The sequence below is a fragment of the Mustelus asterias genome, chromosome 7 (assembly GCF_964213995.1).
Source record: "Mustelus asterias chromosome 7, sMusAst1.hap1.1, whole genome shotgun sequence".
NCBI classification, from domain to species: Eukaryota; Metazoa; Chordata; class Chondrichthyes; order Carcharhiniformes; family Triakidae; genus Mustelus; species Mustelus asterias.
This window is the reverse complement of record NC_135807.1, coordinates 60,273,013-60,291,437: the sequence shown is the minus strand read 5'-3', so window position 1 is coordinate 60,291,437 and position 18,425 is coordinate 60,273,013. Positions and strand designations below refer to the sequence as shown.

At 41.2% G+C, this 18,425-nt stretch overlaps 1 protein-coding gene across 2 annotated transcripts in view; it reads left to right on the top strand.

The window, feature by feature from the left end:
- The window catches only part of LOC144496096 (nucleolar protein 4-like), a 339,666-nt gene that overhangs the window by 127,947 nt on the left and 193,294 nt on the right, over nucleotides 1-18,425 (top strand). For both annotated transcript variants that reach the window (XM_078217066.1, XM_078217065.1), the window contains exon 5: nucleotides 4,337-4,475. In XM_078217066.1, the coding sequence (XP_078073192.1) occupies nucleotides 4,337-4,475 (139 nt within the window). The remainder of the gene's footprint in view (nucleotides 1-4,336; nucleotides 4,476-18,425) is intronic.

Sequence of the window (18,425 nt, the reverse complement as noted above, 5' to 3'; positions counted from 1 at the left end):
CTATCGGGAACCCCCACAGCTTGCCTCCTGGACTTGCAGAATCTTACTGGCTGTCCTGTCTGGAGACAGGACACATTTCTTTAACCTGTGCCTAATGCTCCCTCCACTCACATTGTCTCTATCTTTAAGACTTGATTAGCTGTAAAGATTCGCATTCTAATCAGTATTCTGTAAATTGATTTTGTGTCTCTGTGTGCCTTGTTTGGGTGCAGATATCCACTCCATCTGACGAAGGAGCAGGGCTCCGAAAGCTAATTGCATTTGCTACCAAATAAACCTGTTGGACTTTAACCTGGTGTTGTTAAAAATCTTACCCTGATTGTTCTGCCATTTATTTTATAGCTCCCACCTGAATTGGATCTACCAAAATGCATCATCTCGCAATTTTTCAGATTAAATTCCATCTGCCATGTCTCCACCCAATTTTTCAGCCTATCTATATCCTGCTGTATTTTCTGACAGTCGTCATCACTATCCGCAACTCCAGCAATCTTAGTATTATCTGCAAACTTGCTAACCAGACCAGCTACGTTTTCTTCCAAGTCATTTATATATATTACAAACAACAGAAGTCTCAGCACTGATCTCTGCAGAACACCACTAGTTATAGATCTCCATTCAGAAAAACACCCTTCCATCGCTACCCTCTGTCTTCTATGGCCAAGCCAGTTCTGAATTCATCTAGCTAGTTCACCCTTTATCCCGTGTGACTTAACCTTTTGCACTAGCCTGCCATGAGGGACCTTGTCAAATGCAGTTTCAAAGTAAAAGTTAAATAGTTGACTCAACCAATTATGAAGCAATATTCAAATTACATTGTACCAGCTTTTGTAAATGTAGTCTTTATTACAAAAGTCAGGTTAAAAATAAGTTAATGATTTATTTTGGAAATGCATACATTTGCATTTGTGAGGTAAACAGAGTTGTTGGACCTTGTGAGTTTGATGATAACATAAATTCAGGCTCATAATATCTACATTTTTAGTTATATACAGAGAGATAAAATGTGCAATTTGAGAGTCAACATGAATTTCCATTGTATCCAAGGGCATTTGAACTAAGTGGTGGAAAACGGAGTCTCTGAAACACAGCTCTATGTTTTAGGAATGATAGGTGGCATCAGGAAAGATGAGAAGTTTCTGGATTGTACTCATGAGACTATGCATGATGCAGGAGAAGTGTGGAAAGAGAAAAGTGGTTTATTATCAGCAGGAGCAGAAACAGGATCCAGGCTTCACAGGCATTGGGAATGCCAGTTATTTGAACTGCCTAATCGATGTGTAGGCCCTGAATTTTCTGGACTTTATCAGGAGTTATTCAGAGCTTAAGTATTGTTTGAAATTTACAAATTTAAGGCAGTTTAAATACCAATTAAGCTGTGCTGCTGTTTACATTTAAAGTTGGACCCTCCAGTGGGTGTGTTTATGTTGCTTGGAGTTCCTTAGAATGTATTTTTGACTTGAAGTGCCACAGGAGTTCCCAGATCCAGTGATTACTGCCCTATTGCACCAAGGGTTATTCACAATGAGATAAAAGAGGCAGATCTATTGCCAGCATAAGCTAATAGTGATGGGAGTTCTTTGCTCTGGAGTCTGGAGCAGTTTTGGAATGTGATTGTTGGACTTGTAATAAAGCTTTGAGCAAAATACTGCTGCTGTACTTCTGAAACGAACTGACCTTGCCTCTGACAGCTCAACGACTTGTGAGACCACCAGGAAAATTATTCGCTTCAACAACGTTAGAGGTTCTGAGTTGTGGGATTCTTAGTCAGCATTGCCTTGTATGCTATTTTTAAGGAAGGTGAACATTGTAGGATGAAGAATGTTTTTAAAATGTCTTTAACATGTCTTTTTAAAAACATTTAAACAGTTACAAGATGGGTACAGAGGGATATGGGCCAAATGCAGGCAATTGGGACTAGCTTAGTGGTACAAAAAAGGGCGGCATGGTCAAGTTGGGCTGAAAGGCCTGTTTCCATGCTGTAAACCTCAATGACTTTTTAAGAAAAGGAGGGTGAGATAACATTTGAAGAGGATATATCTCCCTTCCCCACCAAAAGAATTTGCCAACTACACAGGTCCTTAGCTCTGTCAGGGGAAAAATGCTTGCTACTAAAGTGCCCATAGCAGAACTATCCTTGGCATAAAGGCTTGCAAAAATCAACTGCCTGGGCAAATTATAACAGCATTCAAATTCTATGCCATTGATGCATTTCAAGTATCTGAAGGCAGCCTGCATAATATTACTCTGAGTTCTATGTGGCCACATTCATCAAGGCACTGACATCATTCTTCAGAGAGCAGGGAATTAATTCATTTTGGCATGATAAAGCCATAGAGTTGTTCGAACTAGATGGCACTCATGCAGCATTGCAAACTTGCAAAGTACCGTAATGTTTTGAATAGAAATAGCTTTCTTTCGCTGATCATATAAACCATGAATCTGCATGTCAGTTCTTCATTTGCTGCAAATTGCCATGATGCAATTATCCTAAGGAATTCTACTATAATTAATATTTCAAGGGAAAATGTAGAGTAACCAGATTGCTTGTTGGTGACGAGATGAACCACAGATCATGACCCCTCTGCATATCTCAAGAAATGATGTGGAGATGCCGGTGGTGGACTGGGGTAAACACAGTAAGAAGTTTAACAACACCAGATTAAAGTCCAACAGGTTTATTTGGTAGCAAAAGCCACACAAGCTTTCGGAGCTCCAAGCCCCTTCTTCAGGTGAGTGGGAATTCTGTTTGTGAACAGAATTCCCACTCACCTGAAGAAGGGGCTTGGAGCTCCGAAAGCTTGTGTGGCTTTTGCTACCAAATAAACCTGTTGGACTTTAACCTGGTGTTGTTAAACTTCTTACTGTATCTCAAGAAAAACAGTCGAGGAATGCATTAAGAGTACTTTTTTTTTTTACAGGACTACAAGAGAACTATTGGCGTCTTTGAAGAGTGTTTTTGCTTTCTTTTAAATGTGGAGGAATGATCTGCAACATATTCCTGAATGGGTATTTTGCACAGTGGTTATGTCTTGTACCCTGCACAGATTGAAGTCCAAAAAGCTTGGAATATGGAGACTCTGTGGGAGATAAAGGAACATGGAAAGAGCATCAGGAAGACTGACATTCAGAAATAGCCACATGGAGAATTGGAACTCAAATAATTAATGAAATATTGCCCTCTGTTTCAGTGTTTTGCCTTGCTATCACGACTATCGCCATTAATCAATTACTCTCCAAATTCAGATCTTTTAATACCTATTTTGGAACTTCACACCACGTCAACCCTTCTGGCCTGATTAGACTGTGCAGTTCCAATCACACTGCAGGAATAACTGAGCATTAGATATCTGTAACTATTCATTTGCATGGTGCCCTGAGAATATAAGCTGAATGCCTGCTGTGTGCACTCACTGAGAAATGGTACTGTTGTGCAGGTTCACTCCATTTTGCACCTTCTGATGGGCTCTGTATCTGGTCTTGCCGTTGGGTCAGCGGTACAGAATAAAAATTGGGAACAGTTGACTTAACTTTATACCCTTTTGAGAACATTGAACCTCTTTCTGTGGTCTGCAGCAGTTCTTGGGATGTTGGAGGTTTCACTGACTGCTTAATCTCCTTCCTAATGGCTTGAAACCATTTTTTGGTTTCTTGCCCTAAGTGGTCACTGTGGTGCGCAGGGAACAATTTTAATTTTAAAAAAAGTGTTCTGTATTATGGTAGTTTCTTAATGCAATCAATGGTAATCTGCTCCTCACGTTCAAAGTTATTAGGGGATAAGTGATACAAAATACAAGGTATGATGTACTTCTCGTTGCATATCATCATATATTAGATGCCAATTCTCATTTTTGGTAGAATTTCTGACATGCAAAAGGTACAGCAACCTAGCGTAACGGGTTTCTATCCTATATTATGACCCTCCAGCCCAAAATGATCTCTCTTTCCTGGTGCAGTGGCACGGGAACTTCAGAGCAAGGATCTTCAGTTGTTATTTGATCAAGGTATCCAATAGAATATTTTATTAAAGGTTAATAATGCTCTGAATCAACCTATTTGCTGAGGCTTTGATTGGAAATGCATTATTGATGAGATGGTGAGGTATTGATTGCTTACCCGGTTTCTCACTTTGAGGTTAAAGGCTGATGTCAAAGAGCTAATTAAAGGAAGGATTAATTAATTAAGGAAAAGCAAAAGTACTGATCTCAAATAAAAAAAAGTTACAATTGTTAAAGATTACAATTTATATATTAAAGTGGTTTTTAGCAGAGAAAGAAACTCCTGAAGTTTTTTTTATATATAGTGGTGGAAATGATTTTTTTTCATGTTTTTGCAGGATGAGCAATCATTGAGCAGTGAGGAGTTTGAACTCAGTGACTCCACATGGATGTCAGTCGATCGCATGAACTCTGACCAAAGCTCTACCCTGGAAGAGAGAATGCATAGTCCACAGAACATTGACAGCCATCAGGATGGTTAGTACTCTTGTACGTTAGAAATTGTATTCAGTTCTTGAGTTTAATTAGATGCTTTGAGGGGAAAAGTACACTTTAACTGTACATACTGCAATCATAGGTATGTGATTAAACACAGTAATATATTGTTGTTACAATTATATAATTTATCTCACCTGTTTTGCAGTTTAATGCTGATAAGTTCCGTCTGCTGATCTGGATTTTAAAAAAATCAATTTCTAATATTGCCCTTATGCCTTGTTTTATGAATTATTTTGAAAACATGCATTCACACTTTGTGAAATGATTCATCATAAAAATATCAATATAAATGAGCATTTCAAAGACCATTCCTCCTTGCTCTGGTGTTGCTAATAAAACACTCTTTGGAAAAAAAAATATTTCTGGACACTGGAGTATCCCAATAAAAATCTGCACTTGTTTGACATTCGAGAATAAAAATAACATTTTTAATACAGCAGATACTTACTTGTTTCTCCAACTTTGCTGAAATATCCTCAGAATCTTTTCTCAGCACCTGATGGGATGTAACAACATGTTCCCAGCTGTCTTTCCTGCTGCAGTATCCAAAATGGCAGATCATAGAATCCCTATAGTGCAGAAGGAGGCCAATCAGCCCATCTAGTCTGCACCGACTCTCCGACAGAGCATCTTACCCAGACCCTATCCCCATAACTCCACATATTTATCCGCTAATCCCCCTAACCTACACATCTTGGGACACTAAGGAGCAATTAGCATGGCTAATCAATCTAATCTGCACATCTCTTGACTGTGGGAGGAAACCTATGCAACCACAGGGAGAATGTGCAAACTGCACACAGTCACCAAGGCTGGAATTTAACCCAGGTCCCTAACACTGTGAGGCAGCAATGCTAACCACTGTGCTGCTGTGCCACCCATAATGTGATGAAATAAGATGGCTTTTTAAAAAAATTAAATTTTATTACAAATTTAGCAGCTGGCACTGCATGAATGATAAAGCTGCACTGAACTTGATGATTACTCTGAAGTTACAATAATGATGATTTTAGAGGCTAGAAATCTGTTTGAAGAAAATCTCCTTTTTAAAGCCATTAAATCAGGAAGAATTTTATATTTGCAACCATTAATTTCTGGGAGCACTTAAAAGGTAAAGCTTTAACTACTGATAGGGCAACAGTTTAATGATAGTGGTTAGGATGTCAAACAGATTGTGGCTGCTGCTGTTTTACAGCAGACATAATTTTAAACAGCATTAGAACTAGTTTTATCTTCAAAGGCGACAGTCATGACTTGAAAACTGAGAGGCAATTGAGGCACTTTCAGGTACTGACAGCATTGCTTTACTGGAGAGAAGAGAAAACTATTTGTATTAAGTTATTTTAAGTTAATTCATAGATAAATCTTGTGGGTTAAATTGCCAGCAAATTTCGGATCAAGATTTGCAATTGTTTGTGGATGAAGTAAATATTGAAAAGTTGCGTTGACAATTACAACATGTTGCATATAATGGGCACGATCTTTCCAAACAAATTTTAAGTGCCAAACAAGCAGGAAAACGGGAGAGAACGGTGCCGGCTTTTTCAGCAAGCCACGATTTGCAATCTTACCGCACTCAATGTAAAAAAAAGAGTCCGGATGCGATTCTTACCAGTTAGTTAGGAGCCTAGGCTTGCTGGTGAAGCCGGTTACAGGGGTGCTTGGGGTGCCATCAGGCAGGTGCCCCTCTCCCCCAATGCACTGGGAGATTTCCTGCCACACCTCACCCTCCCTCCCCGGCTATCTACCCCTGTCTGCAGAGTTGCGCGCGCCCCCCCCCCCCCCCAATCACCACCCCTGCAGAGTTCCCTCCCCTGACTCCCCCCGTTAATGTCATTTAAATTATGACATTAATATTTAAATTGGCTTGTGGGTGTGAATTCGATTGTGTCGGCAAAACACAGGATTACAGAGTACTGGGCTAATGGTAAGATACTTGGTAGTGTGGATGAACAGAGAGATCTCAGTGTGCATGTGCATAGATCCCTGAAAGTTGGCACCCAGGTTGATAGGGTTGTTAAGAAGGCGTACGGAGTGTTAGCTTTTATTGGTGGAGGGATTGAGTTTCGGAGCCAGGAGGTCATGTTGCAGCTGTATAAAACTCTGGTGCGGCCGCACTTGGAGTATTGCGTACAGTTCTGGTCGCCGCATTATAGGAAGGATGTGGAAGCATTGGAAAGGGTGCAGAGGAGATTTACTAGGATGTTGCCTGGTATGGTGGGAAGGTCTTATGAGGAAAGGTTGAGGGACTTGAGGTTGCTTTCGTTGGAGAGAAGAAGGTTAAGAGGTGACTTAATAGAGGCATACAAGATGATCAGAGGATTAGATAGGGTGGATAGTGAGAGCCTTTTTCCTCGGATGGTGATAGCTAGCACGAGGGGACATAGCTTTAAATTGAGGGGTGATAGATATAGGACAGATATCAGAGGTAGGTTCTTCACTCAGAGAGTAGTAAGGGCGTGGAATGCCCTGCCTGCATCAGTAGTGGACTCGCCAACATTAAGGGTATTTAAATGGTCATTGGATAAACATATGGATGATATTGAAATAGTGTAGGTTAGATGAGCTTTAGATTGGTTTCACTGGTTGGTGCAACATTGAGAGCCGAAGGGCCTGTACTGCGCTGTAATGTTCTATGTTCTAAAACAGGGTGGAAATGCCTCATGCCTGGCGTGAAACCCTCATATGCTACCTTCCTGGCTCACTGTGTGGGCAGAAAGATTGCACCCAATATATTTTAGAAAATAATAGCAATTACAAAAAAAACTACCTGATCATAACAGCAGCAATTTGTATTATAGCATGTTTAAAGTAATGAGAAGACCCAAAGCACTTCTCAGGAGTACCATAAAACCAAGGCCTGAATTTTTGCAGAGGCAGCAGAGCTTCATGTCTTAGCCAAAATGGCACCAGAGCCCCGAACTCTGAAGTCTTGCCCCTGTATCTGACATCAACTATTTTTGGGGTGAACAGGGGTGGACATATTTTGCACATGAGTGGCTCACTGAAGCAGCAGTGCATTTACAAGTGCACCTTTTGGAATATATGCCTGAGAGGAGAACATCTACATCTACTGAACTGCTTTGGAGAGGCTAGGTACCTTTTGGAGAGGGCAGGTACTCTTTCACAGAGCTTAGAAAAATTTTACCCAGAGATAATATGGGAACAGGACTTCCTTATGAGTTGAGAGACAGGCAGTGGAGTTTTGAAACAATGATTTTGGTCTTCCTAGGATTTAGGAGGGGCCATGGTGAGCTTTGAAGTGTTGAATTGGGGTAGCTATGGAAAGGCCTTGGATACTCATAGAAGGGTTAAATGTGGCCATGGAATGTCCAGGGGCAGTCATGGAAGACTTGGATCAGGGGTGACTATGGAAGAGTGGGGGGAGTGGTGGGGGGGGGCGGTGGTGGCGGCGGCGATAACCTGTTTTGGAGATGGCCATGAAAGAGCCATAAGTGGACATGGAAGGGTTGGGGAGGTCATGGAAGAGTAGGGGATTGACGCAGAAGAGCCAGGAAGGATATGTTTTTGCTATGTTACACCTGTGCGCAACCCTGCAGGACCCTGTAGGGTACTGTACATGCCTTGTTCTGTGATAAAGATATTGAAGATCCTTTGCACTGAGAAAAGTAGCTATGCTCAACGAAAATTTTAAAACAGCCATCGCAGAACAAGGTCCCTAATTTCTCCATTGACAAGTGTCAATGATTTAATTTGTGTCATTACATCACGCTTGCAAATTTTAAAACAATTATGTGACAGACACTTTTTCATGAAGATGCTGACCTTTCAAAGTTATTGTAATGCCTAACAAATTTTCTGGATTTCTTTTGATGATGTAACAGAATTAATGGGTTATAGTGATATAGTGGATGCAGCACTTCTCTGCACTCAAAGGTATTTGATGATATGTCTCAAACCAGATTTGTACATTAAAAGTTTGTGAGATAAAGAAGTATAAATTGGATAATAAATCAGCATAATTATAGGGAGACAAAGAGTAATGATTAATTGTGATAGTTATAATTAAACAGTTATGATTAGCATGGAATCCCACAGATCAGTCCTGGGACCCATGTTATTTGCCATATATATATAAATGATCCTGATGCTATTAAGATCGGCATTTACAAAAAAAAATCAATTTGGTTAGGAATGAAAGGTGTTTGGAGAAATGGGATGAAAGTTTTAAAATCTGCTGCTGGGTAAGTACAAACCTATAATTAATAAATTAGTCAGCTGCATTTAAAGCAGAAGATGGCCCTACTGGTTAGATGTTGACTAGCTGATCCATGCAGACTTGATTTGATTCATGGCTTGTATGAAGTTAGCTGGGATGGGAAGCAGGAGGAGTACTATAATTACCTTCAGTGGTGCAAGATTAAGAAGTGGAAAAAGTTCCACCCCTTACTGCTGCACCCTGCTAGAAGTGTGTGTTTCTGGTCATTTACTTCCCCAGTGATTGAAAAGTCTGCTAATTGCAAATTGTTTCTTGGATGGGAAATGAGATGATTACAAATTCCTCAACACCAGCAGGCAGTGAATGTCCTCAGAAGAGGATTATAGGAGAGGAAAGCTTAGTATAAAAAGGAGCAAAGAAGAAGCAACAAACACTTGCTCTCATTTCATGCTGCAAATGGAGGATGTGCAGGATATTCTGGAGGGTCTGAAAATAGATAAATCCCCTGGTCCGGATGGGATTTATCCAAGGATTCTCTGGGAGGCAAGAGAAGTGATTGCAGAGCCTCTGGCTCTGATCTTCAGGTCGTCGTTGGCCTCTGGTATAGTACCAGAAGATTGGAGGTTAGCGAATGTTGTCCCATTGTTTAAGAAGGGGAACAGAGACTTCCCCGGGAATTATAGACCGGTGAGTCTCACTTCTGTTGTCGGCAAGATGTTGGAAAAAATTATAAGGGATAGGATTTATAGTTATTTGGAGAGTAATGAATTGATAGGTGATAGTCAGCATGGTTTTGTGGCAGGTAGGTCGTGCCTTACTAACCTTATTGAGTTTTTTGAGAAAGTGACCAAGGAGGTGGATGGGGGCAAGGCAGTGGACGTGGTATATATGGATTTTAGTAAGGCGTTTGATAAGGTTCACCATGGTAGGCTTCTGCAGAAAATGCAGATGTATGGGATTGGGGGTGATCTAGGAAATTGGATCAGGAATTGGCTAGCGGATAGGAAACAGAGGGTGGTGGTTGATAGTAAATATTCATCATGGAGTGCGGTTACAAGTGGTGTACCTCAGGGATCTGTTTTGGGGCCACTGCTGTTTGTAATATTTATTAATGATCTGGATGAGGGTATAGTTGGGTGGATTAGCAAATTTGCTGATGACACCAAAGTCGGTGGTGTGGTAGACAGTGAGGAAGGGTGTCGTAGTTTGCAGGAAGACTTAGACAGGTTGCAAAGTTGGGCCGAGAGGTGGCGGATGGAGTTTAATGCGGAGAAGTGTGAGGTAATTCACTTTGGTAGGAATAACAGATGTGTTGAGTATAGGGCTAACGGGAGGACTTTGAATAGTGTGGAGGAGCAGAGGGATCTAGGTGTATGTGTGCATAGATCCCTGAAAGTTGGGAATCAAGTAGATAAGGTTGTTAAGAAGGCATATGGTGTCTTGGCGTTTATTGGTAGGGGGATTGAATTTAGGAGTCGTAGCGTTATGTTGCAACTGTACACAACTCTGGTGCGGCCGCACTTGGAGTACTGTGTGCAGTTCTGGTCCCCACATTACAGGAAGGATGTGGAGGCTTTGGAGAGGGTGCAGAGGAGGTTTACCAGGATGTTGCCTGGTATGGAGGGGAGATCCTATGAGGAGAGGCTGAGGGATTTGGGATTGTTTTCGCTGGAAAGGCGGCGGCTAAGAGGGGATCTTATTGAAACATATAAGATGATTAGAGGTTTAGATAGGGTGGATAGTGATAGCCTTTTTCCTCTGATGGAGAAATCCAGCACGAGGGGGCATGGCTTTAAATTGAGGGGGGGTAGTTATAGAACCGATGTCAGGGGTAGGTTCTTTACCCAGAGGGTGGTGAGGGATTGGAATGCCCTGCCAGCATCAGTAGTAAATGCGCCTAGTTTGGGGGCGTTTAAGAGATCCGTAGATAGGTTCATGGACGAAAAGAAATTGGTTTAGGTTGGAGGGTCACAGTTTTTTTTTTTAACTGGTCGGTGCAACATCGTGGGCCGAAGGGCCTGTTCTGCGCTGTAATGTTCTATGTTCTATGTTCTAAATGTAGTTAAATGCCAGAATGTGCTTCATATGAGTTTTTCAAACAAAATTTAACAGAGCCACAAAAGGAGATATTAGGAGAAGTGAACAAAAGCTTGGTTAAAAAGGTGGGTTTTCCAGAGCATCTTAAAGGGAGAAAAAGATAGAAAAGCAGATAGATTTCAGGATAGAATTCCAGATCTTGGGGTCTCAGAAGCTAAAAGAACGGCCAGTAAAGGGAGAACAATTAAAATCAAGGAAGAGTAAAGTGCTGGAATCCAATGAGCACGTATCCAATCTTGGATGAGTCACAATTTCCTTCAGCTACACATTGGGAATACAGAAGCCATTGTCTTCAGCCAAAAGCTGTACCCTTATCATTGCCTCTTCTTTCAGCCCAGCCAGTATTACAGGCTGAACCAGATTATTTGCAATTCTTATATTTTAACTGAACCTGAGCTAAAATTCTGACATCACAAGGCCTGTCTAATTTCACCTTTGTAACATCTTAAGCCTCTGTCTCTACCTTAACCTATTTGCTGCTGAGATCCTCAAACATGTCTTTGTCAACTTTGGATGTGTGTAGCGTTGTAGGAGGTTACAGAGATAAAGAGGGATGAGGGAATGGAGAGATTTGAAACAAGAATAAGAATTTTAAACTTTGGCTGTTGGTGCATCAACAACCCCTATAAATCAGTGAGCGCATGGATAATAGTTCCATGTAGAAATATAATTAGTGGACTTTTGCATAGCTTGGACACCCTAATTTTTATGCAAATATTTTAACCATTCCACCATTCAAAAATAATATGAAAGATATACTATTGAGTCTTGTAATGAATTGGAGGGAAGAATCTTAATATATAATGTTGCAAAATCACATTTCTGATGCAGAACCCAACCACCAAAGAGCATTTCAATAATTTGAACCTGTAACCCCCACAATTTCTGTGCATTAAAATTATCGCTGTAGTCAATGACATATAACTTTTCACTATTATGAATGATCTACCTAAGGGGATAGGCTGCCATCTAGTGTAGTAAATACTAATTCAGTTGCAGAATTTAAAATGATAAGTGTTCAATTCCTAATTCAGGAGAGCTATCAAGAAATATTTGGTTTTGGGCAGGAAAAGATGGAAAAGTAATCATTCTGGGTGATTGCTTGGCATCGTGAATTAACACCCCTCTTGAATCTGGAGTTGGAACTAGCTTAGAGTTATGGAATTCCTCGTTCTGACATGTATAAGGAGGAACTGTTATCAAATGATATTGAGAAGTTTCATGTGGACCCTGCATTCAAATCAAAGTCACAAATGTTACTTGCTGCAACTGTGTCCATGGTGCAGTATCGTGCCACATCCATCTTTAATGCAGTTAACCATGTTCTCCTTTTTAATCACCTCACCTCAATTGAATTGATTTAATATTGTCATATGTATTGGGATACAGTGAAAAGTATTGTTTTTTGCAAGCTTTAGAGACAAAACATACTGTTCATAGAGTAGAAGGAAAGGATAGGGTGAAGAATATACTGTCGCAGTTACCGATAGGGTGAGGAAAAAGATTGTATAGATTGGTGGGACTGCCCTCACTTAGTTCCACTCTATTCCTTGCAACATCATCTGAAGATATAGAGTCAGCTTTTACATGCTTCTACTGCCTTTCTTCCTTTCTCAAAATTTCCATGACTTCTGTCCTGTCATGGAGGTTGTTTAGTTGGGATACAGTGATCCAGTCTTGGATGAATCGCAATTTCCTTCAGCTAAACATTGGGAATGCAGAAGCCATTGTCTCTAGCCAGAAACTGAACTCTTATCATTGAGTCCTACCTTCTGCCCAGCCACCATTGCAGACTGTTGGCACTTCTTACATTCTAACTGAATTTGAGCTAATATTCTGACACCATCACAAACAAAACCTAATTCCACCTCTGTATCATTACCAGCCTCTGCCCCTACCTTAAACCATTTGCTACTGCGATCCTCACCCATGTCTTTGTCAGTTATTCAATGTTTTCAAGTTTGTCTCCCATTCTATATCTACAGGAGGTCACGGGTTCACGGCCACTTAGATAGATTTGAGTACATAATCTAGCGGTCATCCCAGTGTAGTATTGCACTGTTGGAATTGCATTTTTAAAAAATGGTGTATTAAACCAAGGCTCTTGTGATTTAAAACAATCCTTACTATCAATTAAAGAGCAGGGGGAGTTTTTCTGGTCTCCTGGATAACATTTATCCCAAACATCAAAAAACAGATTGTCTGATCATTTATCTCACTGTTGTTTGTGCACGTATTGACTGCTGCCCAATGCAACTTTACAAGAGAGACATTTTGAGATGTCCTGAGAGTGGAAAGCATTATGTAAATGTTAGTTTGTTCATTTTGTGGTTGGTGGCTGTCACACCATGGCAGCAGTAGGAGAGACAAAACTATCACAGCAGTGGCCTGATAAACCAGCTGACTTTTTCCTGTCCTTCATTTTTTTTTGTATATTCAAATTTTCCAGAGAAGCGGGGTCTTAAAAGGTGCACTATCTAATGGAAATAAAATAATGTTTTGGCAGGTTCAACAGGATCAAGCAGAATCCAAAATGCTATAGTAATTTCAGATAGGTATATAGTCGGGCTGTCAAATTCAAATCTTTGTTTTGCTTCCAGATATAAATGCAATAGCTTCTAACCTACTTGGCCTACAGCATGACAGGGAAAATTAGCAAAGGTGTCACAGAGCAGGACGAATGCTTGAAAAGGAAGGAGGAGGAGGGACAGTAGGGCTCTCAGCAAGAGGCTTTATCAACTGAGAGCATTCGTGGAGAAATTCTCCACTCTGAATCTTAGCAACAAACAATATATTGGGGGGAATCTTACCAAAAAATTCCAAATGCTGAATGAGTGTGAAAATAGGAGAGAATCCCGCCCATTTATTTGGGCAAGCTCCTAGACACAATCGTACGGCATTTAGACAAAAAGTGAGGCAAAATTTGATCACTGGCCCCGATAATGCCATCTTGGATGATTCCCGGTGCAGAGTACAGCCCTGCCTCTCCCCTTTGGCCCTGCCCCCTTGGCACTGCCAGGGTATCAGACTGGCAGTTCTAGGGTGCCAGGTTGGCACTGCCAGTGCCCCAGACTGGCAGTGCCAGGATGGCACTGCCCAAGGAGCACTGCCTGCCCCTGACCACCTGGGGGGCTTCAATGGCCTCCGGTCCCACTGGTGAGACCATCACGCCAGGTCCCTGTTGGTAGGGACCATACGTGATCCCCGCTGGTGAGGACCTCCACTGATGAGGTCGTTAAGGCAATTGAGCAAAGTCAATTGTGTCTGGGAATCATTAATGATATTAAAATAAGTTTATAATATTTAAAGAGCACAAGGCTGATTATACCGGCAGAATTGGGCCGGTAACATTGTGAGAGGCGCAAACCTGGTTTTCCGCTTCTCGACAGATCTTACCAGTCAGCGTGGCGAGCTGGTAAGATTGCCCTTCCCCAGATGTCTCTGCAGCATTGAGGAAGCCACTACTGAAATCTGCCAAATGTTGCATCCATATGTAAATTTAGAGGGGTACAACAATAGCAAGAGTTTCTGAAGTATACTGCAAGATCTGCCTATTTGCTTCCCTCTCGGTGGAGGAAGTGTAAGTAAAGTTAGTTCAACAATGGCTGCCTGCAGTTGTAAGAAGTTTAACAACACCAGGTTAAAGTCCAACAGGTTTATTTGGTAGCAAAAGCCACACAAGCTTTCGGAGCTCTAAGCCCCTTCTTCAGGTGAGTGGGAATTCTGTTCACAAACAGAGCATATAAAGACACAGACTCAATTTACATGAATAATGGTTGGAATGCGAATACTTACAACTAATCAAGTCTTTAAGAAACAAAACAATGTGAGTGGAGTCTACCTGATACGCTGCAAGAAAGGATGTCCCGAGGCATGGTACATTGGGGAAACTATGCAGACGCTGCGACAACGGATGAATGAACACCGCTCGACAATCACCAGGCAAGACTGTTCTCTTCCTGTTGGGGAGCACTTCAGCGGTCACGGGCATTCGGCCTCTGATATTCGGGTAAGCGTTCTCCAAGGCGGCCTTCGCGACACACAACAGCGCAGAGTCGCTGAGCAGAAACTGATAGCCAAGTTCCGCACACACGAGGACGGCCTCAACCGGGATATTGGGTTCATGTCACACTATTTGTAACTCCCACAGTTGCGTGGACCTGCAGAGTTTCACTGGCTGTCTTGTCTGGAGACAATACACATCTTTTTAGCCTGTCTTGATGCTCTCTCCACTCACATTGTTTTGTTTCTTAAAGACTTGATTAGTTGTAAGTATTCGCATTCCAACCATTATTCATGTAAATTGAGTCTGTGTCTTTATAAGCTCTGTTTGTGAACAGAATTCCCACTCACCTGAAGAAGGGGCTTAGAGCTCCGAAAGCTTGTGTGGCTTTTGCTACCAAATAAACCTGTTGGACTTTAACCTGGTGTTGTTAAACTTCTTACTGTGTTTACCCCAGTCCAACGCCGGCATCTCCACATCATGCCTGCGGTTGAACATGTATTTGCCTTACTCAGTGCAATACACATTATAACCTTTTTGTTAAACATATACTGGTGTTAAGGTAAGACATTTTTTTAAAACACGCAAGTTACTCAGGAGGTGTCAGTCATGTATATGTTTGTTGCGATTACTCTAAAAATAAGTATGTAACTTAGCCTGATATCTTTTTTAAGTATTGTTGGTGTTGGTTTAGTTATATTGTATTCGGGAAAATTTTCTACATGCACCATTTTACATTTTTATGTATAAGTTTGTTCTTTTGAAGTGAATTAGGAGAGTAGATTTTTGTAAGATCTGAACGTTTTGTTATAATGTCCTCTCTATTAGAGAGGTTTAACTAAAATTCGTTCAATAATGGCTGCCTGCAGTTGAGCGTATGTTCTTAGCCTTATTCAGTGCAATACAGAAGTTTTCATTTCTCAGTGTTTTAACTGAGTATGTATTCATATATGCAGGTCCAATGTCTCACCAAATGCAGATTTTGCCTCTCAGCTGTCCTACAAACATGCAAGCAGCAGTAGGCCATTTGGCCCCTCGAGTTTGCTCCACCGTGGGTGTGTTTCAAGTTCTACCCCCATCTACCCCCAATAACCTTTGATCCCCTTGCCTAACAAGGATCTGTCTATCTTTACTTTTACTATCCAATGACTCCACCTCCGTTGCCTTCTGAGGCAGAGTTCCAAAGTTACATAACCTTCAGAAAAAAAATTCTCATAATTTCTGTTCTAAAAGGGTGACCCCTAATTTTAAAACTGTGCCCCTCTAGTTCTGGACTCACCCACGTCCACCTTGTCGAGATCAACCAGGATCTTGTATAATACTTCAATCAAGTGAATGTACATGCAGTATCAGTGCCTGAGCTGGTGGATGTGTTTGTAAGAGCATTTTCTCCGGAAAAGATTGTGTGATGAGGGTAAAGTGGAATGTGAGAAGGAGACTTGGGTAAGAGCATGCTATGACCTTTGATAACTTCAGTCCTGAATCAGAATAATGTTCCCTGCTGGTGGTAATTTGGAACAGTGTTATTTCTAGCAGAAAGCTAATCTCCTGTCCATCATTTGCAATAACATTTTGATGCATTTTTCCCCAAGTGTCAGTGCTGCTGGACAAGCTGAACAGACATTCTTATTTTTATCAAACTAGCAGGTAGCTACGTACTGGTGCATCATGACTTCTATAAATTACAGTGAAACCTGTAGAATTGAGCCATCCCAAAGAACGAACACCAGCACAAAATGGACAAGTATTGACAGTCCCAAATCACTTGCATGGGTAAATATACAAGGGAAACTGAAACAGAGGTCCCTGGGATTACAAACTTGGGACAACTTTCAGTATACAAATCTCTTTTACACAGGACGCAGCTATTGAGACACTTTAAAATATTTGAATCAAGTACTCTAACTGAAAATAGTGATGACTGATTCCATTCTGCCCGTTCTGGTACTTGGAATTTGAATCAACCCTGCAGGCACTATTCCTGAAAGTTCCTGGTTTAAAATCCCCTGCAGTTATTATCCTTGCTTTCATAATCAGGTTTGTTAACAATGTACGCTAGAAAGTTTGCATGCACCTGACTCCCATGTAGATTCGATATTATGTGTATATTCAAAATAACTTAGAGTGCCACAGATTTGTCCAGCCTGTATCATGCACAGTAGTTACTTTTGTTATGAATATCTAATTTTATGATTCATATGTTTTCATATTAATACTCTAGGCAAAAATGAAAGAGAAAACCAAAATATTCTTGATTTTTATTTATTGATCACCAGATGCATTAACAATATTCTCATCCAAACCGTTTGAATTTGTCTTTGCGTGGGAGTGGACTCTGTCCATTAGTTATTCTGCCATCATCCCATCTCTTCGCCTTTTCTGATGGTTCACTGGACCATCCGTTCGATGTCTGTTGTCTTCAGGTGCAAATGTTTATATCGTTTGGCTGTAGATGTAATAAGTGAGTTCATTATCTCATCAGCTTGCATGTGTTTTTAAAGATGTAATCACTTTAACTGACATGGTTAACACTGCATCGCATCTTTGTTGTGGTTCCTCTGCATCTTTAGCTTGACACAATAGTGGACAAAAATGATGCCTGAGCTGGTGGATGTGTTTGTAAGAGCATTTTCTCCTGAAAAGATTGTGTGATGAGGGTAAAGTGGAATGTGAGAAGGAGACTTGGGTAAGAGCATGCTATGACCTTTGATAACTTCAGTCCTGAATCAGAATAATGTTCCCTGCTGGTGGAATTTGGAACAGTGTTATTTCTAGCAGACCCTAGTGTCAGGGGGATTAGCAGGGTAAATGCTTGGGGTTGTGGGAATAGGGCTTGGGTGGGATTGTGGTCGGTACAGACTCAATGGGCTGAATGGCCTCCTTCTATTCTGTAGGGATTCTATGATTCTATGGGGTTGAAAACTGAGGTTTAGCAATGGGTGGATTGATTAACAGCTCAGCTATCTCCAAAAAATTAATGAATACCTACCATGTCACAGGCTATTTTTGCAGCAGCAATCTGACCTCAGAGAGCAGTCAATTAGACTACTCCCACTAATAGAAAAAAAGGCGAGGATGTTGGAAATTAGTCTCAACTCCATGGCAACTTTTGTTGCTGCAGAGTTCACAACTCCAAAAATCTTGTCTCAGAATCCCCAATTGAGATCATGACCCACAGTCTGGGAAGCCCTAAAATATATGCTGGGATTCTCCCCAAAAAATTCGAAGTTCCTTATGTGTGGGAAAATGTGCGGAGTAAATCCGTCAGTTTTTTTAGTGTGATTTACAGAATGGATCTCCGACACTCTGTACACTGCAGAATGCCTCAGCGTGATTCACTCTGGAAATCAGTGGGTGGGACCTATTCCCATTGGACAGGTCCACTGCGCATGTGCCGATCTGTCAGAACGGCATGTGTGCAGTGACCCCCCCCCATTGCTGGCCTCCAAATTGCTGGCCAGCCCGATCGCTGACCAATCCTGCAACCCCCATCGCTGGCCTATCGATCCCTCCTCCACCCCCTGATTGCTGGCAGTACAGTGGGCTGGGAAAATCGCCCCACAATGTTAATAGTGCCTGCTTTGTTTAACTCTTGTCCAGTAAAAGTTTGTTTTATTTGAAATGTGAAATCTCATGGTGTAATTCTTTC